The sequence below is a fragment of the Coptis chinensis genome, unplaced genomic scaffold (genome assembly GCF_015680905.1).
Source record: "Coptis chinensis isolate HL-2020 unplaced genomic scaffold, ASM1568090v1 utg3728_pilon_pilon, whole genome shotgun sequence".
In the NCBI taxonomy this organism is placed as follows: Eukaryota; Viridiplantae; Streptophyta; class Magnoliopsida; order Ranunculales; family Ranunculaceae; genus Coptis; species Coptis chinensis.
This window is the reverse complement of record NW_028238148.1, coordinates 29,376-55,182: the sequence shown is the minus strand read 5'-3', so window position 1 is coordinate 55,182 and position 25,807 is coordinate 29,376. Positions and strand designations below refer to the sequence as shown.

At 33.6% G+C, this 25,807-nt stretch overlaps 1 protein-coding gene, 1 long non-coding RNA gene and 1 pseudogene across 3 annotated transcripts; all 3 read left to right on the top strand.

The window, feature by feature from the left end:
- Positions 1-335: 335 nt before the first annotated feature.
- On the top strand, positions 336-8,768 carry LOC147473200 (CLP protease regulatory subunit CLPX1, mitochondrial-like; annotated as a pseudogene). Its single transcript, XR_015210533.1, has 15 exons — positions 336-957; positions 2,204-2,262; positions 2,756-2,844; positions 3,001-3,080; positions 3,255-3,305; positions 4,198-4,272; positions 4,360-4,437; positions 5,355-5,411; positions 5,884-5,954; positions 6,053-6,152; positions 6,282-6,386; positions 6,613-6,675; positions 6,873-6,995; positions 7,641-7,799; positions 8,015-8,768. The product of XR_015210533.1 is annotated as a CLP protease regulatory subunit CLPX1, mitochondrial-like (transcript).
- Positions 8,769-9,668: 900 nt separating this feature from the next.
- Positions 9,669-13,104, top strand: LOC147473199 (endoglucanase 12-like). Its single transcript, XM_086587728.1, has 6 exons — positions 9,669-9,870; positions 10,139-10,511; positions 10,806-11,113; positions 11,318-11,915; positions 12,105-12,277; positions 12,421-13,104. Exons 2-6 carry the CDS (start codon positions 10,157-10,159, stop codon positions 12,838-12,840), a joined length of 1,854 nt encoding a protein of 617 aa, XP_086443854.1. The 5' UTR covers positions 9,669-9,870; positions 10,139-10,156; the 3' UTR covers positions 12,841-13,104.
- Positions 13,105-13,714: 610 nt separating this feature from the next.
- Positions 13,715-14,239, top strand: LOC147473198 (uncharacterized). Its single transcript, XR_015210532.1, has 2 exons — positions 13,715-13,798; positions 13,985-14,239. It is a non-coding gene; the product is annotated as an uncharacterized LOC147473198 (long non-coding RNA).
- Positions 14,240-25,807: the final 11,568 nt, after the last annotated feature.

Below are 25,807 nucleotides of genomic sequence, written 5' to 3'. Positions count from 1 at the left end.
AACATACTTTTCATTTTACTATTTATACAATTATTTTTAATAAAATATACATAAAATTATATAGAAAAATAGTGAGGGCCTTAATGCGGGGCTTATGAGGGCCGCTCTTATACTTTTATATATATAGGCCCTTATCCTCCTCTCAAATTGCATGAGGCTTAAATTTCAAAATTTGAGGGTTCTCCAGACCAAAAGACAACACAATATCTAGTCGAACTTGGTGTTTTTCGGGCCGAACACCCAATTATCCAGTCCAAACTCAAAGATCTTAACCACGTGTCATAAGACTGAGCTCAAAATAGAAATCCAGATTAAAATACTTCCGTGCACTGATTGATTACCCAACACTTTTATTTCGTAACGCCAATTTTTCATTTCATTTCATTTTCACTAATCCAAACTTTGTAAATTCCCAAAAACAAAAAAATTTCATCTTTATTTATTTTTAGGCTATAACTTATTTAAGCAACAGCCATGGCTGCTGCCATAGGGTCAAAATCAGTCAAACATATAGCATCTCAAAGTAGTAAGTACTTTGTTTTCAATCATTATATGCACATAGGTAGAATCATCAATACTACTACTCATTACAACAATCAAAGAAAATGTATTGGTGATTTTTCGATAAAGAGACCTTATTTGTTTTATCCATTTAAAATGGTTTCATTTAAAGGTGATTATGATGATAAATGTAGAGTTAGTAGTAGTAGTAGTGGTTATTCTGGTGAGCCCCCTGAGTTCTGGCAACCACCTGGTGGAGATGGTGTTATAATGGCGGCACCCGATGGGAGTTTAGTTAGAGGGGGCGGTGGAGGTGGAGTTAGTACTGGTTCTGGTAGTGGGAATTCAAAGGATGGGTGTTGGGGCGGAGCGAATATGGGTAATGATTTTCCGACTCCGAAAGAGATATGTCAAGGGCTTGACAAGTTTGTTATTGGACAAGAGCGGGCGAAGAAGGTAACTTGTTGTAGTGTATTGTAAATACAGGAATTTCTAGACATTATTTCTACGAATGTGATATGATTAGTAACAGTACTTTCCAGTGTCGTATGTTAAAAGACTAGAAATTGCCCGTGACGTTTAATTTGGTAATAGTTGGTATCTCATTTTAAATATTATCTTACACATACATGTTCGATTCTTATTTAAATTGCTCAGTTGCCTTGTTCAAATGAACGTGTTCAATTTGAACAAAACATTGCATAATTGTCAGTAATGTATTTTTCAATTATCTAATAAAATTCAAATTTGTAGGCCTACCAATTATCATGTGATTCTGTTCTTCAATTGCAATTGTTTTTTTTTTTTTTATGTGTGTTCATGTATAAGGAGCTTCATGTATGTGCTTCCTAAAACCCAAACCGTGCATTAGCTCGTTGGCATTACTCTAATTGTTGGATTTCTTCATTCTCACAACAATTTTGATCCTAGTTGGCAAAATTTATTAAAATTGTCATTACCTTTGACATTTTCTATTAAATTTTGAAGAAAACTTCATATTCCCTTCTTTATTAATTAAGTTGTTCCTTTACCTTTTCAGTCTGCCATTCAAATTTGGTTCATCGTTTTTTTGAATTTTCACATTGCATACTTATCGAATGGCTATCTATTATCGAAATCAATCTGGACAGATAAATGAAAAGACTCTTACGTGAAGCCTTAAATTCAAGATAGAAGAGAGATTTTATTACCTTAATAGTTGCAACTTAGCACAATTATAGAGCCATTAATTATGAATTGGTATCCTATTTAAACTATGATTGTTTTATGACTTTATCCCATTTTTAGAGCCCTAAATTATTTGTATACATATCTCAAGGCATTGATCTAAGCCATAAATTAATTTTGAGAGTTTCAATTAGGACCGCCACTTAACACTCAAATTCCTCGAGATCAATCTTCTATGTTATGTTAGATTGATGGTTATTTTGAAATGTAGTTGTGGTAATTTATAAATGTTATGATGACTGTATTGAAATCATTTTGTCGGGGGATCTTTGCAATCTGCACAAGTTGCATTGTTCTCAGATGTCGTACATTTTTTGTCCAGTGCTTCCATTAGACTGGAAGGACTAGTATTCAGTGATGGTTCTTTCTTTTCGGTACACTGGTTTCAAGTGAATTGAACTTCTCTAAATTGTTATCTATGTATAAAGATATTGCTATCCTCTGAGTTCTTTCTAGTTGTATTTCCTGAATCCAGGTACTCTCTGTTGCTGTTTACAACCACTACAAGAGGATCTATTTTGAGTCTCAACCAAAGTAATTATCTGTATATTCCTATTTAGATATTTTATATTTTCTTTTTAAGCAGCATGTGTTATTAATAATGAAACATTAAAAACCTCGGTATGCCACAATTGCTAAGTGATATGAACCTATATTTGATGTGCACAAGCACTGCCTGGAGAATTAGCAAGACTATTTTATCAATTCCTATTTTAACTTATTAAATGTAAGATTTTGGTAAATCACTATGTTCATGTATTAGCACTGACCATATTCAAGATAAAAATGAAAGTTACGTATGATTAAGAATGAAGACCATTAACCTGATGTCCTGGCTAATGTTTTGTCCTGAAGATCTCCTAGGCTGGGACATTCCTCCGAGATTCACCTGTTCCACTCTTGCATTGGCATAAGATTCTCATGCTGTATTGCCAGACACCTTAGCTTTAATGTTCAGCTAAAATTGCAAGTATAGAATTATGTCTGTTTTTATGATATAACATCCATTAACAATTTGTGTTGTTAGGTGTGCAGAAGGTTCAACTAACGGAGAAGATAATGACTCAGTGGAACTTGAGAAAAGTAATGTCCTTTTGATGGGTCCGACAGGCTCAGGTTCCTATTTTACTATTTTACTTGCTGTTTTCCTTGAATGACTTACAGAATTGGCATAGTGAGCATTTTTGCTAATTTTCCATTCCCCATTTTCCTTCTGTTTTTCTTTACTGTTTTTTTTTTGCACATGTATTTGTGATCATTTCTCGAGGACAGGGAAAACATTACTTGCAAAAACTTTGGCTCGGTTTGTAAATGTTCCATTTGTTATTGCTGATGCGACAACACTGACACAGGCAAGTCGATCTGTGCACTGATATTTTTAATGTTCTGAATAAAAATATCACGACTTGTCATGCTTTTTAAATAAAGAAACCGCTATAAAAGGTTGAACAGTACATAGGGAGAATGTCAAATGAAAATGGTTAATTTGAGTAGAATTTGACAAACCAAACATTTCTATTTTACAGGCAGGATATGTAGGAGAGGACGTGGAGTCTATATTGTACAAGCTTCTTATGGTATCTCTTGAGTCTATTTTATGTAAAGACTATATGTTCTTGTGAAGAAGGTTTCTGCTGTTCTATAATTGCATCAATTCGATTAATTTTTTTTGTTTGATCTGCTTTTTTTTGTTAAGTTTATGTACGTCGACATTTATTGGCATCTTTCATATCTTAAATTTTCTCCCTACTATTTTTTTTATGTTGACCGCTATCCAGTTTTTTCTTGTGAACATACCAATCCAAAAAAGAGAGGAACTATACTGAGTTTGAAACCTTTTAACTAGTTAAGGTGGAAGTCTGTTTTAAATATATGAAATAAAAATTACTGGGTGTTTCTTTTGAAAACTCGTTCCTCAGATGGAAAAGAAACTGATTGTATTGCTGGATTTGTGCGGATCCATCTTACCTCAAATTCAAACTTGATCTTCTCTTCACCCACTGAGCAAAATGCACATAATACCTCTAATTGGTTGATCTAGTTGTATAGAGTACTTTACAGACTGGATAATCAAGGTTACTATTAAATCATCTCTTAGCTTGAAGTTATACACTTGGTGAACGTTTAGGGAGTGCCGTGGTTCTAGTATGATCCTTTTATAAACTTGGATTTTCTTAAGAATTATAATGAACTAACAGTCTAACACCCAATATTATATGTTTTTGCATCAACTTTGTTGTTGTTCCCATTATACATCTGTTTCCTGCAGTACAAAAAAAGGGTCATTTTGCTTGTACTCCTATGCCATGAATAATGTGTAGATATTTGCTCGATATTGCTTACTTGATGCCTTTTGGTCACAGCCATAAATGGGCTACTTGCATCCTGTTATGAACACATTTTGAGAATTGCAGTGTCATGTGTGAAGATTCTGGTTTTAAGAAATCATTCTGGTTTTCTCCTTATCAGGTCGCTGACTATAACGTGGAGGCTGCTCAGCAGGGCATTGTCTATATTGATGAAGTTGATAAAATAACTAAAAAGGTCTTATTGGCACCCTCTAGTGTTCAGAGATTGACTATCATGTTAATTTTTTCCAGTACCATATAAACCTTTCTCTTATGGGTGCAGGCTGAGAGCCTTAATATAAGTCGAGATGTATCAGGGGAGGGCGTCCAACAAGCATTGCTGAAAATGCTGGAAGGAACAGTGAGTAAATACGTATTCAAGTCTAGTATAAAGATCAGATTTAATTCATTTTTTTCTCTTTCTTTTCTGATAACCAAGATTAATAGGCGACCAAATCCACATTTGAATCCTAAGAAAGACAAGAATGGTCCTGTGTTCTCTGATATTGTGCGTGACCATCTTGGCATGACCCAAGACACGTTGGAACCTTAAAAAAATACCAGACTATGTATGAGAGTGAATAACAAAGGCGAGGATTGTAATAACTAAGAAGAGGGTTCTTAGCTGACTCTACAACTACAAGCCATGCAAGGGGACAAAAGCGTCGAGCGATCCTATATATTATTGTTAGAAAAATAAAGAAGGATTTTCGTCGAGGCAGTATGAAAAGAGTAAAACTATACTTTGGATGGGATTTCAGATTTTTTGTACCTAAAAGAACAAGTTTGAAGGAAGCAAATTAGAAAGAGATTTGTACATGAACCAGGATCTCCCAGTCTTGTTTTTACACCACAGAAAATTATCCAAGCTTTACTTGCTGTGGCCTGTGGGGATCTCACTGACCCTTAGATATTAATTTGAATAATTTCCCAGTCTTGGGGAACTCTTTTCATATGATATTTTCTAATAGGTTATATTATCTTTTTTTGTGGCTTGTATAATAGAATGATCAAGTCATCTCTGGCACAGCATGGTGTGTAGCCTAGTACATGACTTATGTGGCTCATATAATTGAATTGGACTCTCAGTTTGAGTCCTGTAATAGGATATCACTTTGGGTTGATCTGAGCAGTTGGTATTAACATTTATATCAAAGATTTATTTCTGGATGAAGTGTCGTATTTCTTTTGATCATTTATTCATTTAGAACAATTTAATTGATTCTGGAAGTGTGAAGGACTACATCTTGTTTCCCTTACTATCTTGTGCTAATCCAGGTCGTCAATGTCCCGGAAAAGGGAGCTAGAAAGCATCCTAGAGGCGACAATATCCAGGTACTATTTGTGATAGTGATGACTAAATATTGTTTAGCAGTATTGTTCCATTTGGATACTTGTCACTTTGTGTGCCGGCTTTGCACTTCACTTTGTTCTCTTTATGGCATATACTTCGATCATATATAAAACAAAAAAAACAAGATTCAACGGTTCAGATACATGCGATCAAGTTCTCGTAGCCATTGCATATTGGTTTTTGTGGGTATGTTTAGTTGCAACTATTATGGCGGGGGTTGAGTCACTATGATATATATAAATGATAAATAAAAATGAAAGAAGTTATTCTTAGGTTTGATTTTGATCATTTTGTTTTAACATTTGATTTGAAATGTGCACTTGGATATATTTCCTTAATTCCTCTATTCTTAATTTGCTCCATGCACTTAATTGCTTGTGAGCTATGGATCATTCGTATCTTGTTAGGTATGACCTATCGTTGAATGTTTCTTTCCATACTGGTTTTCTGCAGATAGACACGAAAGATATTCTTTTCATATGTGGGGGTGCCTTCATTGACTTGGAGAAAACGATCTCAGAAAGGTTAGATCATTATGTCAAATATTAGTCCTGTTGACCGCCCGAATTGAATTTCTTCTGTAAGGTTTTTCCTTAACACGAAGTATTTCACTTGTAATCAGGCGCCAAGATTCGTCAATTGGGTTTGGAGCACCTGTGCGTGCAAACATGAGGACTGGTGGTTTGACAAATGCTGCCATCACATCGTCTTTACTGGAAACTGTAAGTAAGAACCACTTTTGGGCTAGTTTAACTTTTAGTCCTATTTTCTATCACTTATAGTTGGTCTTAATTGCCTGAAATATGAGAACAAATCGCTTACAAAATTCAAATTGAACTTTTCTTTTGCAGGTGGAAAGCAGTGATCTTATTGCTTATGGTTTAATACCAGAGTTTGTTGGCCGTTTCCTGTTCTTGTTAGTTTATCGGCTCTCAGCTTAAGACCAACTTGTGCAGGTACTCTCTTTCAACATATTTATTTCTGATTCATACTGATCTTTACCTGCTTAAACTAGCATATGCATATTTACACACACAATCTAGAAGTGGCACATGCCAATGCTACTTTCTAATTAATTTTTATCATTGTCTTCTATATTAAATAGTTATTCACGTCTATATTCATATTATGCATCGAACTTCTCCTTATTAACTTTGACAGTTGTAATCGTTGATTTTGAAGGTCCTCATAGAGCCAAAAAATGCCCTTGGAAAACAATATAGGAAGATGTTTCAGATGAATGATGTAAGTTTTTAATCTGCGCCCTTCTCCCTTATCAGATCTGTCACACTTGATAAACCCATTGTATATTATTTTTTCCCTTTTCTTTTTCATTCGACCAGTATTATATAAGTTGAATTTCTTTTCGGTATAAATGGCGGATTGATCAATCTTAGGAACTGGGGCGTATCTGTTAATTATTTGTCTTCTTATCTCCATAGGTCAAGTTGCATTTCACTGAAGTTGCTTTGAGATTAATTGCTAGAAAAGCAATGGCTAGAAGCACTGGTGCACGAGGCTTAAGATCCTTGCTAGAGAATATTTTGATGGATGCCATGTACGAGGTACACTATTTCTTCCTATCTGATGACACTGTTCTGTATTTTCATTCAATGGCATTTTGAGGTGCCAAGGCACCCTTGAAAATAATAATTATGCAATTTAATTTTGTACCTCACATTCAGACTTCAAAAGTTGATGTGTATATATATATATAATAGTAATGCAGCTGTAGTACTAACTATGGCTTGGGTTTTTTTTTCCTGTAAAGTATTGAAGATTGAAGACAACAGTACTGATAAAATTACTTATTCGCCTAAAAATATGCTGGAGAGTTTTGTCTACTACCCTCTTGTATTGTATCATGTTTAATATCTAATGAGTTAGTGAAGGTATTGCAGTACTCTCTCAAATAATTTGTCATGAAATACACAATTCACACAACACATAAATTTTTGTTTGCAACTTTCCATATTTTCAGTCGTATATTTTGAATATGAGCGGGTATGATGTTTCTGCTCAATGGGAACACTTGCTTTTCTCATGAATCATGATAAATGTGGTAGTGGATATTCTTAAGGCCCATCCTTTCCATACTTCTCCATGTCAACTTAACATAACCAACAAACAGATTCACGGCTCTGTTGATTTTGCCCTTAATAAATTACAGAATTGCATTTTCTAATGGAACTTTAATTGGACATTTGTAGATTCCAGATTTGGAAACTGGGAAGGACAAAATAGATGCTGTTGTGGTCGATGAAGAAGCTGTTGGAAGTATGGAAAGATCTGGATGTGGAGCCAAAATTCTATATGGTGATGGTGCATTTGAACTCTATCTGTCACAACAAAAGTCGAAAGAATTTGAGGTACTTGTTGTCAGTTATATCTTCACTTCCTAGTTCGTATAAAACCTTTTGGTACATCAGTAGGGCATTGACTTGTACTTCTAGATCGTAGATAACAAATTTTCAGTTCTGGCATACTCTGTTTCAATGATCTGAATACTGAAGACGCAACTGGTTAATTTCTTAGTATTGCTTGTAATATTAATTGGACATGATGAATTGCTGTTGTGTTCCAGACAAGGGAGGAAGGATCTGAACGAATGCCAGATGCAGAACCTGAGCTTCCTTCTATTGTTGTCAGCATGTAATTTTCTAGCAATGCCCAACATGATTTCGACCTTACCGATCACACACAAAAAAAGGTGATTTCTACATTGTACATTAGTAAGTTATAGTATATACATGTGGTGCGGTTACCAGGTCCTTTGTCACCCAGTATAAGTACATTGAGCTCTTGCTAATGTGAGAACTGAGAACAAAGATTCCAAGTGGAGCAGTTGAAAAAAAGATGGTAAAAGTTTTGCATGAAGGGCAGCAGAAATGCCTTGGTGAAAAATGCAGATTGTTCAGAGGTTGATTATCTTACCAGGAAGAGGTGACACGTCAAAGTGGCATGTGGAGAGGGTCCATCACTCTTAATCCGATCGCTGGCTTCACCTCGGCTTCGTCCAATTTTCATCTGTGGTGCTAATACATCTGAGGAAAATCTCTTGGGTCATTATCATTATCTGGTTTAGCAACGTTCTGTGATGGCCCGGCTCTTTAGATTGATCGATGTAATACATTGCATTGGGTATGATTCACAAACTGTATAAATCTGATTGGTTCTTTTCTAGATTTAACTTATTTCATAGGCTGGAAATGAATCCAAGTAAATTCAGGATTACTGCACCCGGGATGAATACCCCCCCATTAGCTGGATGTGTTTTAATTACTCTCTACTCTGCATGTAAATTCGAAGATTGTTATTTTCATTCTGAATCGAACAAACTGTATACCCTAGAATCGTCTTAAGAAGTTATGAGTGATAGCGGAAGGTCCTTACTCTCCATCATGTTTGAAGACGGCCCCGGTTGAGCCAAGCTTACCCAAAGGTCATTCAAGTAACGAGTGGGAAATTAAGATAACTGGGAACTTTTTGGTGCTAGTTTGAGTTGACTGATGTACAAACTAATTTCTTTATTAAGATAACTTATAGGTTATAACCATGCCTTAAGATGTTCCTCCTAGTTGCTTTAAAGTTTAAACGATCCCAATCATTAATCATCTACATGTCATAAAAATCGTTCTCCTAATGGTACTGTCCATCTCAGTATTTATTTCTGCAGTAAAGTTTAACGTGGCGTGTCCATCTCAGAGTATCCTTCTCTGAATTCCACCTTGTTGTAGTTAACCAACCCATAGGAACTGATTGGTTTTGAGATAGTTTTGTACTTCTGAACTCAAGCACGCAAAAATCATGTTGCAAGAAAAACGTTCGTTTGAAGAACCAAGTATAACGTTTGAAAACGAGTAGGATTTTGGGTATTGTGGTCATACTGAAACGTGAAACATGATAGGGACGAGGCAACAGCACACAAAGAACATTTCAATTCCAAGACGGCCGTTGCAATTCGCTTTCAGAGATGTTGCTTCACATGTACCATTTCAACTTACTATTAACACATCTTCTTAGTGGACATTAACTTCTATCAGCAGAGCTAATCGGCTATCACTCTCAGTTCAGCTGGCGATTGGCACAAAAGTATACGTTGACAGAGCACAAAAGTATACGTTGACAGAGCACAGAGGCTATCTGGGGTGTAATTAGCGTGTGTTAAAAGGTCCACATTCCTCAATTTAGCAAAAACAAAGGGGGCCCACTTTCCTCAAATGGCTAAAATCCAAGTCATCACAATTAAGCAAACGTTAATGGTAACAAAGTACAGAAAATATTCCCTAGCGTTTGGTTAAACCCTTCATTTTTCACAATTTCTTACGAAATACATTTATCGCACGTAATGTGAACAAGTTAAACAAAAGAAACAACGTCAATTGTGTTCTTCCAAAGTACTAAACTTTCACGTGTGGGATCTCATTCATCCTAGTTAAGGTTTCATATATTTCTCTCAATCTTCTTAGCCTTCTTTTGATTGTCGTTGGTGTTCTTTTGATTTTTCAGTATTAAGGACCTTAATTGTCATCATACAGGTTTCATTATGTTATCATCGAATTTTGTGTTTTTGAATAAAAACTATTAGTATGGTGTATTTTCTGTTGATGCATTCATGATGAACATTCCACTTAAGGTTTCTCTTATGTACACTATACCGGCCGGTTCATTTGTTAATGGGCATGTTTATTTCTTTTTGTGATAGTAGTTGATCAAGAAACAAGCCATGCATTCTGCGAACCATTGGGGTGGTTCGTTTGAGATTAATACGGACTCAGTGGCAGCTGATGATGAGAGAAGTCCGCACATGGACATGGATCGTCAATTGAACGAGACACAACAGAGTTGGCTCTTAGGACCACAACCCAAAAAGATGAAGAAATACGTAGATTTTGGCTGTATTGTTTGTAGTTATAAGGCATTGCAGTGGACCATTGCAGCAATTTTGATTGCCTTCCTGGTGATAGGGCTTCCGATCATTGTCTCTAAGAGTTTGCCCAACAAAAAGGACCACCCTCCTCGTCCTGATGATTACTCAAAAGCCGTCAGCACTGCCCTCCTATTCTTTGATGCCCAGAAATGTAAGTATTTTTCTTCCTTGAAAACGGAATCAGCAACTTCATCTAAGCTGAATGTATAAGTTGTTTCTCTTTTCACATGGTTTTAAAAATAATCGGGAAAATGAGGCACTCCATTGTTCTCTCAAGATTTTTTAAACTATAAGCTATTAGGCTGTGACGATGATGTAGAATGTGTAGCTAGATAGCATTACCATGGAAGCAGAACAGTAACCAATAGCGATTAGAACCAGTATTTTCCATAATGAAATATTGATTTTATGTCAACTTTTGTTGTTTGGTTATTTTGGTGTATAGCTGGGCGGTTGCCGAAAGACAACAATGTGTCATGGAGAGGGGATTCTGGACTACGAGATGGACATTCAGATGTGAACGTGAAGGGTGGACTCGTAGGAGGATATTATGATGCAGGGGACAACTCAAAGTTCCATTTCCCAATGGCCTTCTCCATGACCATGCTAAGTTGGAGTGTGATTGAATACAACAAAAAATACAAAGCAATAGACGAGTATGATCATGCAAAGGAGCTTATTAAATGGGGAACAGATTACTTACTATTGACCTTCAATTCCTCTGCCACAACTATCGACCAAATTTACAGTCAGGTACCAGACCAACAATTTATATAGATGTAGATTAGTTACTTTAAATCGCATCTACCTAACATTTACACCATATTGTTTGAATGTGATCGGCATTGGACAAATAACACAGTTGATTCAACTAAACTAAAATGGCAAGCACTTGCAAATCTTTGTTTTTGTTTACTCCTTAATTAATGATCAAATAATTTTGTTACATGTGTCTAGGTAGGTGGATCACAGAGTGGTTCAACAACTGATGACGACCACACTTGTTGGCAAAGGCCAGAAGACATGACCTATCAGCGGCCTGTGCAAATAACTACGCAGGGGCCTGATTTAGCAGGTGAGATGGCAGCAGCTTTAGCATCTGCCTCAATTGTCTTTCGAGATGATGTGAAGTATTCAAAAAAGCTTTTGGATGGTGCTACTGCCCTCTATAAGTTTGCTGACGACCTTAATAGGCGTCTTTCTTATAGTCGTGGCAATTCATATATTGCACCTTACTATAATTCAACGGGCTATTGGGACGAATACATGTGGAGTGCGGCATGGATGTTTTATGCGACAGGTAATGCCAGCTATTTGGAACGTGCAACCCAAAATACTGTAGCAACTTATGCAAACACATTTAGTCGTATTCCGGATTTGAGTGTGTTGAGTTGGGATAACAAGTTGCCTGCAGCAGAGCTCTTGCTAACAAGATTGAGGATATTTTTAAGCCCTGGTTACCCTTATGAGGACATGTTGAGCAGTTATCACAATGAGACTGGGCTTAACATGTGTTCTTATCTTCGACAATTCAATGTCTTCACCTGGACAAAAGGTACGTAGAAAGTTATTTCCGCTGAAAAATGACATTTTAAACAACTAACATTTAAAGCTCAATAGATTTGTTTTCAATTTGGAACCACCTGTCAAGGCAATCATAGAAGTAAAAGCACCTAGGTTTTGTATAAACATGAAGCACGACTACTGTAAGTGATAGAACTTTTTTTTAATTGTTTTGATACAGGTGGTTTGATTTTGCTAAATCACGGTCGTCCGCAACCTTTGCAGTACGTTGCAAATGCTGCATTTCTAGCATCTCTTTTTGTTGATTATATGGACGCAACTGGCGTTCCTGGATGGTTTTGTGGCCCCTATTTTATATCATCGGATAAACTGCGCTTCTTTGCAACTTCCCAGGTTCTTTCTCTTTAAACTTACTCTGCACTTACATATTAGTGATAGTCTATTAGTCCGTATGTCCAATAATAATACCTTGGTTATTGATGACAATGTAGAAGAATTGAAATGTATATTCTGTTTGCGGCTGGGAAACATTGCAGGTGAATTACATCTTAGGAGCCAACCCCATGAAAATGAGCTACTTGGTGGGTTACGGAGACAAGTTCCCAAAGTATGTGCACCACCGAGGTGCTTCTATCCGGCGGCCAAGTGGCAAGACTAAAGTTGAGAAGGTCTACACTTGTCATGGTGGATGGGCTTGGTTTAATAGCACAAAACCCAATCCCAACGAGATTACTGGAGCAATGGTTGGCGGGCCTTACAAGTCAGATAAATTCAAAGACGATCGCAAGGATTACGGCCACACAGAACCTACATTGGCTGGAAATGCAGGATTAGTCGCTGCATTGGTCTCATTAACCACCAGTGGTGGGATTGGTATTGATAGGAACACCATATTCTCAAACGTGTCGCCATTCTACCCTTCAAGTCCGCCACCCCCACCACCTTGGAAGCCATGAGGTCACATGTTCTGATACACTGATACATAGTAAGTCTTAGGTTAGGACTTGTGAATTACCTCCTCTTTCTTCTTTCTCTAGGTTTAGCATGTCCCAAAACATTGGTCTGGGCAGTTGTGTCACTGCGATAACTGGTCTATAAAGTAATCGTACGAGGATACCAATTGAGTGAGGGTTGCCTTATCAGGCCTCTTTTTTTTTAAGCCGAGCATGAAGTCTAGAAAATGCTATTGTTTTTATAAATTTTTTCTTTTTCTATCAAAATGATAAGGAAAGTATCCTGCCGAAGTTCATACCTGTAGTCATAATCATTTGTCCGATATAAGCCATGTCTGGCCATTAAAAAAATAAAATCTGATTGGCCAAAGTATTTTAGACACGATCAAAGTTTGTGATGAATTTTTGTTGTGGTGCAATCTTACAACTGTGAGTCCTTTTACAGAATGGAGATATGTTGTCCGATATCGGTAGATCGCTCGCGGACTCATTTATTAAACGGCCGAAAAAGGAAATATAAATGGAAAGTATTCAATAGGTGAAACTTGCTCTACTAATCACATCCTAAGATATACCAAACCTTTAATATGTGGAAAGTAATTAAAACCTTTACTAATTTATTTAGCCCAAATTCAAAATATAATGGAAATAATTCAATAGGTAAATCTGCTAATAATCACACATCCAGATTACTAAATCTTTACAACTATATGTTGGTAACCTTGGTGATACATATATTAAATTAGAAACAAAATATTTACGTCATACAATTATAGAAAAACATTGAAACTGTAAATTAATTTATTTTAGAAATCTGATTTGTTTTAGCCTCTATAAGTAGCTTATTCAACAATGTTTGTAACAAAGGACTAGAAGGTTGCGCTCTAAGTTGGCGAGAAGGAAATTATGGCTAAGCTCTCTTTTATATGTTTCATTTTCCTTGCTATAATTGCATTTTCAGGTAAATCAACTTTGTGTATGCATCTTCATTCACAACTTTTAACAATGTTGTCATAGACGTTCTATTTTTTTTTTTTAGTGGACGAAAGTAACCATAGGTCTTGTTAATTTCTCTATCCGGCCTACTCCTTTTTTTTTCTTATTCACTTCGACTAGTTGTCTAAGTGTATCTCTATCATTTATGCAGCTACAACAATAATACCTCAAGCAGATGCCCGATGTCAAGTTATATTGGATCCAAATGGTTGTAATCTTAGAGAGTGCGTAGAACATTGCGCCGACAAATACCAAAATGGCAATGGCGATGGACTTTGCATAGGTGATGGCAGTGGAAAACCAGACCAACCTTTTAAATGTGTTTGTGTTTATGACTGTTGAGCAAAATTATCATCGTGCTAGTGTGTAGTACGTAATAAATAAAATAAACTCTTAGCACACGATATGATATTAGTATGTCTTTACGTGTTTGTGTCTTAAAGTTTTGAAGATATGTGAGTGAGTATTGGATTACGTCTATACTTTCATTTATTTAACATTTGAATTGAACTAAAATCTTTAGCAAAAATAAATAAAATAAACATTTGAACTTCAACGGAAATTAAGCAACTCAAAAGAAAGAAATTTTCATCTTGATGCTGAGATACAATTATATACTCACTTTTGTTTTAGTTTCTTGTAAATGTCTATTTTTATCCCGAGGGATTAGTTGGACATTATACCAAGTGTTTATGACTTAGCTCTAATCTAGATGAAGAAAGGGGATGTTTTTGGTTAATGGGAATAGTTGTTCTTAATGAGTAAGAAAATGTTTACGTATCCAGCACTGTGTGAGTGAGACTGAAATCAAGCCAACGTAGTTTTGGCATGGGATTGGTTTTATAGGTGTTTGTGAGCAAGTAGTTGGTAGGACTCATGTGGTGGTATGAACAAGTGTGCTGCTAGAATGAGCGACACGTCTTCACAAGCTGTACGTGTGTGGTGGTTCTAGGTATTATGTTGTTTGAACTGGTATCAAAAGAATGTGGTTAAGGATGTGATGATGGTAATAGTTTGAGTATTGGAGCGGGTAAAAGTCTGATGCTAATGATAGCAATGATGAGAGTGACAGGTGATGATATTACGAGACGGAGTCGAGTGACGTACAAGTAGGGTTGGCAATGGATCGGGTAAGAACTGATACCCGATCCGATCTGAACCAATAAAAGCGGTTTTGGTATAGGTTGTTAGTGTTTTGGACTGGTTTTGGGTCTTGAAAATCAGAACCGGTCTCTTATTGGATTGGTTATGGATTAAGGATGTATTGAACCATTATGGACACGATCCGGTTGAAATTTTGACCTCATTCTTTTTGTGACATTCAACGTCATAAAATATAATAAACAATAGTTGATTGAGTTCAAAGTTATAAGCTTTTGTAATGGCTTTTGATTAAGTAATAAAATTTTCTTCTTTAATCAATGAGATATGCCTTTTGGATTTTTGTATCTTGTTTATATTTAGCAAAAAATATATACTTATAAACTAGAAATTAGGATTCAATTCCAAAAGGCCCAGTCCAAATTGAGGTTATTGGTTTGGAACGGATCGGATCCGGAATCAAGAAAAAGTTTTCAGTTCGGTTTTGGTTCTCTAACTCAAATACCCATTCGGGTTCAGTCTAGTTCTGGATTAGCATTACTTAAAAGCGGAATGGTTCGATCTGGATTTCCATATATCTAGACCTCCAACCCATTGGCCATTGCTATCCCTACGTACCGGTCACCAGTCGTTTTTGGCGAGTGTGCGACTGCTTGCATATCTACTGTTGAATTGAGTTAGCAGAGTCGTTGTGTAACACTCTAATAATTATTTAATATCCAAATTGATTATTTTATAATTTTTCATATATTATTAATTATTATGTCTTAAATAGTTAATTGATTTTGTTTGTTTTTTTTTGAAACGGTTATGGGGTTGAGGCAGACCCCTACTGGCCTATTGATAAAACTTCAAAAAGTTACATACTGGCCTCCCAAAGAGTATGATTGTTAGAGGGAGAATTCTCAGTATAACAACACTAGGCTCTAAGCTTTACAATCATGAAAAACTCATGAACATAGTCCATTCGGGTACACACACAGAAATAAGTACATAGAAACATCTAACGTCTGCCACCAAACAAAAATTTATCCCTTATGATCAGATGATCATTCCTTAGATACATTGTCGACATTATTCAGGTTTCAAACACCGACATGATTATGTCAGAAATATTTTATGCGATGCATTTTGGAGGGCTGTGGTACAAGTGAAGAAGGAGGCTCCTATCAATTTTCTCACTAATCCGAATGAGGGGAGATCAACACTTCGGCCTGCAGATATATTGATCTACAGTTGGTCTGAAGGGAAGCATGCATGTGTTGATGTAACTAGAGCCTCTCCGTTGGTAGGGCTTGAGAATGGAGTCTTTGAGGTGAGAGAAACAGCTAATAGAGCAACGACATGAAAGATTGAGAAACACGAGGATGCTTGTAAGGCTAACTATCATTGTTTCAATTCATTCTGTTCAGTTTTAACACTTTTGGTTTCTTGGCACAATAATCTGTTGAGCTCCTTAAGAGATTGCAGAAAGTTATAGACAGTAACATAATGACAGTTGGCTCTAACAAGTTTGTATTTAAGAGAATAGGATTTACCATTCAGAAAGGACTTGCAACGCAACTTGTTGCACGTACGCTTGTCCTAATCATTTGTAAAACTCGTTATCATTATCGATAAAATTTCCACTTAAAAAAAAAACAAAATGTAACATTTTATTTTATTCAAAAAAAAAAAAAAAAAAAAAACTGATGTATATTAAGTTACAAAAAATAAAATAAAAGGTGTATATTAGGTTACCACAAAAAAAAAATAATAATAAAAAAAAAATAAAAAAAAAATTGATGTACATTAACAACCAAAAAAAAAAAAACAATGACTAACATTTTCTTTTATTTATTGACACTATATACTACAAAAAAAAAAAAAATTTATTTTGATATTGATGTCTTTTATTTCGCTTTTGATTATCCACTTTTTAAAAACCAAAAACCACATTCTATAAAAAAAATGGTCCAAAACTCACAAAAGAGATTGTTGATGTTTCTTATGCTCAAATTGAGTCTCGCCACTACCCTTAAACCCCAAAATTCTCTCCACTATGATTTTACCGTCCCTTCAAAGCTACAATATACGTTTGGCTATCTTGTGAAACATTCTTCCATATAGTTCTACCTCATTACAAAGCCCTCATTTCATCTAGGAAATCCCTTAAAACCCATCTTGAAAAATTAACTTTTGAAAATGGGTTCGAGTGTTCGCATTAAAAAGCACATGTCTCATTTCATGCTTGACCCTAGAGAGGACCAAACCTTCAATACAAAATAAATATTGTTTCAACCCGACCCCGCTCGGCAATCACTAGGGATTTTATGATTTGAAGCTTAAGCTGATTGCAAAAGTTCCTCCGACTACAACCTAATGACGGCCTAACCCTAACGAAGTTTGTATTATTTCAGGAGGATATATTTGTGTGCATACCTATAGGATATGCACAACAATCACTTTGTGCATGTCCTAATTATTTGTAAAACTTGTTATCATTATAAATAAAATTTTATTATTCGAAAAAATAACAAAAAAACCAACATTTTATTTTTGAAAAAAGAAAATACTATAAAAAAAATATTGATTTTTTTGAAATTAATACAATAAATTCTGAAAATAAAATGGGTTGAAATAACAACAACAAATTTCAACAACAAGATTTGTCGAAAAGTATATAATTCAAAAAAAAAAAAAAAAAAAATATACACATTCAATATGGACAATGGACATTAACGGGAAATACACATTCAATGTACATACCCAACAGTATGTGCACAAGAATCAGTCTACATGCAATTTAGGGTCATTAGATATTAGCCAAAGAAGTAACTGAATGTGAACGCAGCGTGCAATAATCTAAAACCTCCGAACAACTTCCATTATAGAAGTTTGCGCCATCAATTCAGAATATACGTGTTGGTCTAACTACCTTGTGAAACATTCTTCCATATGTTCTACCTCATTACAAAGCCACGATCTTCATCTAGGAAATCTGAAGTTAAAAACCCATCTTGAAAAAATTAACTTTTCACGCATTATACCACGTAAGAGTGTTCGTCGCACAAAAGCACATGTCTCATTTTATGTGCTTTCTTTTCCTATTTTGTGATAACACGAGGAGGCTTGTAGAGCAAACCAAAGATTGTTTCATTCCGCTTTTCGGCTTTGACACTATTGGTTTCTTGGCACAACAATCTGTTAAGCTTCTTAAGTGATTGCAAAAGTTCTGACTACAACCTAATGACAAATTGGTTCTAACGAAGTTTGTATTCGGGAGGATAGATTTGCAATTCGAAAAGGACTTATATCACGGCCTTTTGTTGCATGCTTGTCCTAATTATTTGTAAAACTTGTTATCATTATAAATAAAATTTCCACTTAAAAACAACAACAAAACCAACATTTTATTTTATTCAAGAGAATATATACTATAAAAAAAAAAATCTTTTTATTTGAAGAGTATATACAATAAATAAAAAAAAAAAAAAAATAAAACAAATAACAACAACAACAACACATTTTTTTTTATTCAAGAGTATATACTACAAAAAAAAAAAAAAAAAAAAAAAAAAAATTCATTTTTTTTTTTTCGCTGATTATCCACTACAAAACCAAAAAAAAAAAAAAAAAAAAAAAAAAAAAAAAAACTCACAAAAAAAAAAAGCTAAATGAACTTATTATGCTCAAATAGAGTCAAGTGCACTACTCTAAAACCTCCAAACAACTTCCACTATAGAAGTTTGCTTCATCAATTCAGAATATAATGGTGTTGGTCTAACTATCTTGTGAAACATTCTTCCATATATTCTACCTCATTACAAAGCCAATGATCTTCCATCTAGGAAATCTGAAAGTTAAAAACCCATCTTGAAAAATTAACTTTTCAATGCATTACATACCACGTAAGAGTGTTCGCATAAAAAGCATGTGTCTCATTTTATGTGCTTTCTCTTTCCTATTTTGTGATAACACGAGGAGGCTTGTAGAGCAAACCAAAGCATTGTTTCATTCCGTTCAGTTTCGACACTATTGGTTTCTTGGCACAACAATCTGTTAAGCTTCTTAAGTGATTGCAAAAAGTTCTGGACTACAACCTAATGACAAATTGGTTCTAACGAAGTTTGTATTCAGGAGGATAGGATTTGCAGTTCAGAAAGGACTTTAAGCCACAAAACTTGTTGCATGCTTGTCCTAATTATTTGTAAAACTTGTTATCATTATAAATAAAATTTCCACTTAAAAACAACAACAAAACCAACATTTTATTTTATTCGAAGAGAATATACTATAAAAAAAAAAATTCTTTTTATTTGAAGAGTATATACAATAAATAAAAAAAAAAAAAAAATAAAAAACAACAACAAAACAACAACAACAAACAACAACAACTACATTTTCTTTTATTCAAGAGTATATACTAAAAAAAAAAAAAAAAAAAAAAAAAAAAAAAAATTTTTCATTTTTTTTTTTTTTTGATTATCCACTACAAAAAAAAAAAAAAAAAAAAAAAAAAAAAAATCAAAAAACTCAAAACTCACAAAAGCAAAGCTAACTCAACTTATTATGCTCAAATAGAGTTGCGCACACTACTCTAAAACCTCCAAACAACTTCCACTATAGAAGTTTGCCATCAATTCAGAATATACGTTGTTGGTCTAACTATCTTGTGAAACATTCTTCCATATATTCTACCTCATTACAAAGCCACGATCTTCATCTAGGAAATCTGAAGTTAAAAACCCATCTTGAAAAATTAACTTTTCAATGCACATACCCACGCGTAAGAGTGTTTCGACAAAAAGCACATGTCTCATTTTATGTGCTTTCTTTCTTTCCTATTTTGTGATAACACGAGGAGGCTTGTAGAGCAAACCAAAGATTGTTTCATTCCGCTTCGGCTTTCTTCGACACTATTGTTGGTTTTTTGGCACAACAATCTGTTAAGCTCCTTAAGTTATTGCAAAAAAGTTCTGACTACAACCTAATGACAAATTGGTTCTAACGAGTTTGTTTGTATTCGGAGGATAGGATTTGCAGTTCGAAAAGACTTAAGCGTCACAATTTTGTTGCATGCTTGTCCTAATTATTTGTAAAACTTGTTATCATTATAAATAAAATTTCCACTTAAAAAACAACAACAAAACCAACATTTTATTTTATTCAAGAGAATATACTATAAAAAAAAAATCTTTTATTTGAAGAGTATATATATAAATAAAAAAAAAAAAAAAAAAAAAACAACAACAACAACAACAACAACAACAACAACAACAACATTTTTATTCAAGAGATATATACAAAAAAAAAAAAAAAAAAAAAAAAAAAAACATTTTTCTTTTTTTCGCTGATTATCCACTACAAAACCAAAAAAAAAAAAAAAAAAAAACCCTAAAAAAAAAAAAATCAAAAACTCACAAAAGCAAAGCTAAACTGAACTTATTATGCTCAAATAGAGTTGCGCACTACTCTACTAAAACCTCCAAACAACTTCCACTATAGAAGTTTGTGCCATCAATTCAGATATATACGTGTTGGTCTAACTATCTTGTGAAACATTCTTCCATATGTTCTACCTCATTACAAAGCCAATGATCTTCATCTAGGAAATCTGAAGTTAAAAAACCCATCTTGAAAAAATTAACTTTTCACGTACATACCACGTAAGAGTGTTCAGACAAAAGCACATGTCTCATTTTATGTGCTTTCACATTCCTATTTTGTGATAACACGAGGAGGCTTGTAGAGCAAACCAAAGATTGTTTCATTCCGCTCAGCTTTATCACTATTGGTTTCTTGGCACAACAACAATAACTGCTAAGCTCCTAAGTGATTGCAAAAAGTTCTGGACTACAACCTAATGACAGTTGGTTCTAACAAGTTTGTATTAAGGAGGATAGGATTTGCAGCTCAGAAAGGACTTGCGTCACAGCTTGTTGCATGCTTGTCCTAATTATTTGTAAAACTTGTTATCATTATAAATAAAATTTCCACTTAAAAACAACAACAAAACCAACATTTTATTTTATTCGAAGAGAATATACTATAAAAAAAAATTCTTTTATTTGAAGAGTATATACAATAAATAAAAAAATAAAAAAAAAAATAAAAACAACAACAACAACAACAACAACAACAACAACAACAACACATTTTCTTTTATTCGAAGAGTATATACTACAAAAAAAAAAAAAAAAAAAAAAACCATCATTTTCTTTTTTTCGTTGATTATCCACTACAAAACCAAAAAAAAAAAAAAAAAAAACTATAAAAAAAAAAATCAAAAACTCACAAAAGCAAAGCTAACTGAACTTATTATGCTCAAATAGAGTTGCGTGCACTACTCTAAAACCTCCAAACAACTTCCACTATAGAAGTTTGCGCCATCAATTCAGAATATACGTGTTGGTCTAACTATCTTGTGAAACATTCTTCCATATATTCTACCTCATTACAAAGCCACGATCTTCATCTAGGAAATCTGAAGTTAAAAAACCCATCTTGAAAAAATTAAATTTTCACGTACCACCACGTAAAGAGTGTTCGTGACAAAAAAGCACATGTCTCATTTTATGTGCTTTCTTTTCCTATTTTTTTGATAAACACGACGAGGAGGCTTGTAGAGCAAACCAAAAGATTGTTTCATTCCGTTCAGTTTTCGACACTATTGGTTTCTTGGCACAACAATCTGTTAAGCTCCTTAAGTGATTGCAAAAAGTTCTGGACTACAACCTAATGACAGTTGGTTCTAACGAGTTTCTATTTAGGAGGATAGGATTTGCGCTTCGAGAAAAGACTTGCGTCCACAAATTTTTTGTTGCATGCTTGTCCTAATTATTTGTAAAACTTGTTATCATTATAAATAAAATTTCCACTTAAAACAACAACAAAAAACAACATTTTATTTTATTCAAGAGAATATACTATAAAAAAAAAAAAAAAATTTTATTTGAAGAGTATATACAATAAATAAAAAAAAAAAAAAAAAAAAATAACAACAACAACAACAACAACAACAAAACAACAACAACAACAACAACAACAACTACATTTTCTTTTATTCGAAGAGTATATACTACAAAAAAAAAAAAAAAAAAAAAAATCATTTTTTTTTTCGTTGATTATCCACTACAAAAAAAAAAAAAAAAAAATATAAAAAAAACAAATCAAAAAACTCACAAAAGCAAAGCTAACTGAACTTATTATGTTCAAATTGAGTTGCGTGCACTACTCTAAAACCTCCAAACAACTTCCACTATAGAAGTTTGCGCCATCAATTCAGAACATACGTGTTGGTCTAACTATCTTGTAAAACATTCTTCCATATATTCTACCTCATTACAAAGCCACGATCTTCATCTAGGAAATCTGAAGTTAAAAAACCCATCTTGAAAAAATTAACTTTTCACGCATTACACCACGTAAGAAGTGTTCGTTCGCAACAAAAGCATATGTCTCATTTTATGTGCTTTCTCTTTCCTATTTTGTGATAACACGAGGGGGCTTGTAGAGGAAACCAGAATTGTTTCATTCCGTTCAGTTTCGACACTATTGGTTTCTTGGCACAACAATCAGTTAAGCTTCTTAAGTGATTGCAAAAGTTCGACTACAACCTAATGACAAATTGGTTCTAACGAAGTTTGTATTCAGGGAGGATAGGATTTGCGCTCAGCTCGTAAAGGACTTGCGTCCCACTTTTTTGTTGCATGCTTGTCCTAATTATTTGTAAAACTTGTTATCATTATAAATAAAATTTCCACTTAAAAACAACAACAAAACCAACATTTTATTTTATTCGAAGAGAATATACTATAAAAAAAAAATTCTTTTATTTTTGAAGAGTATATATAATAAATAAAAAAAAAAAAAAAATAACAACAACAACAAACAACAACAACAACATTATTCAATTCAAGAGTATATACTACAAAAAAAAAAAAAAAAAAAAAAAAAAAACCATCATTTTTTTTTTTTTTTTTGATTATCCACTACAAAAAAAAAAAAAAAAAAAAAAATATAAAAAAAAAAAAAATCAAAAAACTCACAAAAAGCAAAGCTAACTGAACTTATTATGCTCAAATAGAGTTGGTGCACTACTCTAAAACCTCCAAACAACTTCCACTATAGAAGTTTGCGCCATCAATTCAGAATATACGTGTTGGTCTAACTATCTTGTGAAACATTCTTCCATATGTTCTACCTCATTACAAAGCCACGATCTTCATCTAGGAAATCTGAAGTTAAAAAACCCATCTTGAAAAAATTAACTTTTCACGTACATACCACGTAAGAGTGTTCAGACAAAAGCACATGTCTCATTTTATGTGCTTTCTTTCCTATTTTGTGATAACACGAGGGGGCTTGTAGAGGAAACCAGAATTGTTTCATTCCGTTCAGTTTCGACACTATTGGTTTCTTGGCACAACAATCTGTTAAGCTCCTTAAGTGATTGCAAAAAGTTCTGGACTACAACCTAATGACAGTTGGTTCTAACGAGTTTGTATTCAGGAGGATAGGATTTGCAGTTCAGAAAGGACTTGCGTCACAGCTTGTTGCATGCTTGTCCTAATTATTTGTAAAACTTGTTATCATTATAAATAAAATTTCCACTTAAAAAACAACAACAAAACCAACATTTTATTTTATTCAAGAGAATATACTATAAAAAAAAAAATTTTTTTTTTTGAAGAGTATATACAATAAATAAAAAAAAAAAAAAAAAAACAAAACAACAACAACAACAACAAAACAACAACATTTTCTTTTTTATTCAAGAGTATATACTACAAAAAAAAAAAAAAAAAAAAAAATCATTTTTTTTTTTTCGCTTTTTATCCACTACAAAACCAAAAAAAAAAAAAAAAAAAAAAAAAAAAAAAAAATCAAAAAAAACTCACAAAAGCAAAAAAACAAATTCAAAACTCACAAAAGCTAAGCTAAACTTATTATATGCTCAAATAGAGTTGCATGCACTACTCTAAAACCTCCAAACAACTTCCACTATAGAAGTTTGCGCCATCAATTCAGAATATAATGTGTTGGTCTAACTATCTTGTGAAACATTCTTCCATATATTCTACCTCATTACGAAGCCAAGATCTTCATCTAGGAAATCTGAAGTTAAGAAACCCATCTTGAAAAAATTAAATTTTCACGCACATACCACGTAAAGAGTGTTCAACAAAAAAGCACATGTCTCATTTTATGTGCTTTCTTTTCCTATTTTTGATAACACGAGGAGGCTTGTAGAGCAAACCAGCATTGTTTCATTCCGTTCAGTTTCGACACTGTTTGTTTCTTGGCACAACAATCTGTTAAGCTCCTTAAGTGATTGCAAAAAGTTCTGGACTACAACCTAATGACAGTTGGCTCTAACGAGTTTGTATTCAGGAGGATAGGATTTGCGCTCGTAAAAGGACTTTAAGTCACAAATTTTTGCATGCTTGTCCTAATTATTTGTAAAACTTGTTATCATTATAAATAAAATTTCCACTTAAAAACAACAACAAAACCAACATTTTATTTTATTCGAAGAGAATATACTATAAAAAAAAATTCTTTTATTTGAAGAGTATATACAATAAAATAAAAAAAAAAAAAAAAAAACAACAACAACAACAACAACAACAACAACATTTTCTTTTATTCGAAGAGTATATACTACAAAAAAAAAAAAAAAAAAAAAAAAAAACCATCATTTTCTTTTTTTTTTTTTCGATTATCCATTATCCACTACAAAAAAAAAAAAAAAAAAAACCTAAAAAAAAAAAAAAAAACTCACAAAAGCAAAGCTAACTCAACTTATTATGCTCAAATAGAGAGTTGCACTGCACTACTCTAAAACCTCCAAACAACTTCCACTATAGAAGTTTGCCATCAATTCAAAAATATACGTGTTGGTCTAACTATCTTGTGAAACATTCTTCCATATATTCTACCTCATTACAAAGCCAAGATCTTCATCTAGGAAATCTGAAGTTAAAAAACCCATCTTGAAAAAATTAACTTTTCACGTACATACCACGTAAGAGTGTTCAGACAAAAGCACATGTCTCATTTTATGTGCTTTCTCTTTCCTATTTTGTGATAACACGAGGAGGCTTGTAGAGCAAACCAAAGCATTGTTTCATTCCGTTCAGTTTCGACACTATTGGTTTCTTGGCACAACAATCTGTTAAGCTCCTTAAGTGATTGCAAAAAGTTCTGGACTACAACCTAATGACAGTTGGTTCTAACGAGTTTGTATTCAGGAGGATAGGATTTGCGAGTCGTAAAAAACTTGCGTCACAAAAAAAATGTTGCATGCTTTGTCCTAATTATTTGTAAAACTTGTTATCATTATATATAAAATTTTCACTTAAAAACAACAACAAAACCAACATTTTATTTTATTCGAAGAGTATATACAATAAATAAAAAAATAAATAAAAAATAACAACAACAACAACAACAACAACAACAACACATTTTTTTTTTTATTCGAAGAGTATATACTACAAAAAAAAAAAAAAAAAAAAAAAAAAAAAAAATCATTTTTTTTTTTTCGTTGATTATCCACTACAAAAACCAAAAAAAAAAAAAAAAAAATCAAAACTCACAAAAGCAAAGCTAACTGAACTTATTATGCTCAAATAGAGTTGCGTGCACTACTCTAAAACCTCCAAACAACTTCCACTATAGAAGTTTGTGCCATCAATTCAGAATATACGTGTTGGTCTAACTATCTTGTGAAACATTCTTCCATATATTCTACCTCATTACATAGCGACGATCTTCATCTAGGAAATCTGAAGTTAAAAAACCCATCTTGAAAAAATTAACTTTTTCGCATTACACCCACGAAGAGTGTTCGTTCGACAAAAAAGCACATGTCTCATTTTATGTGCTT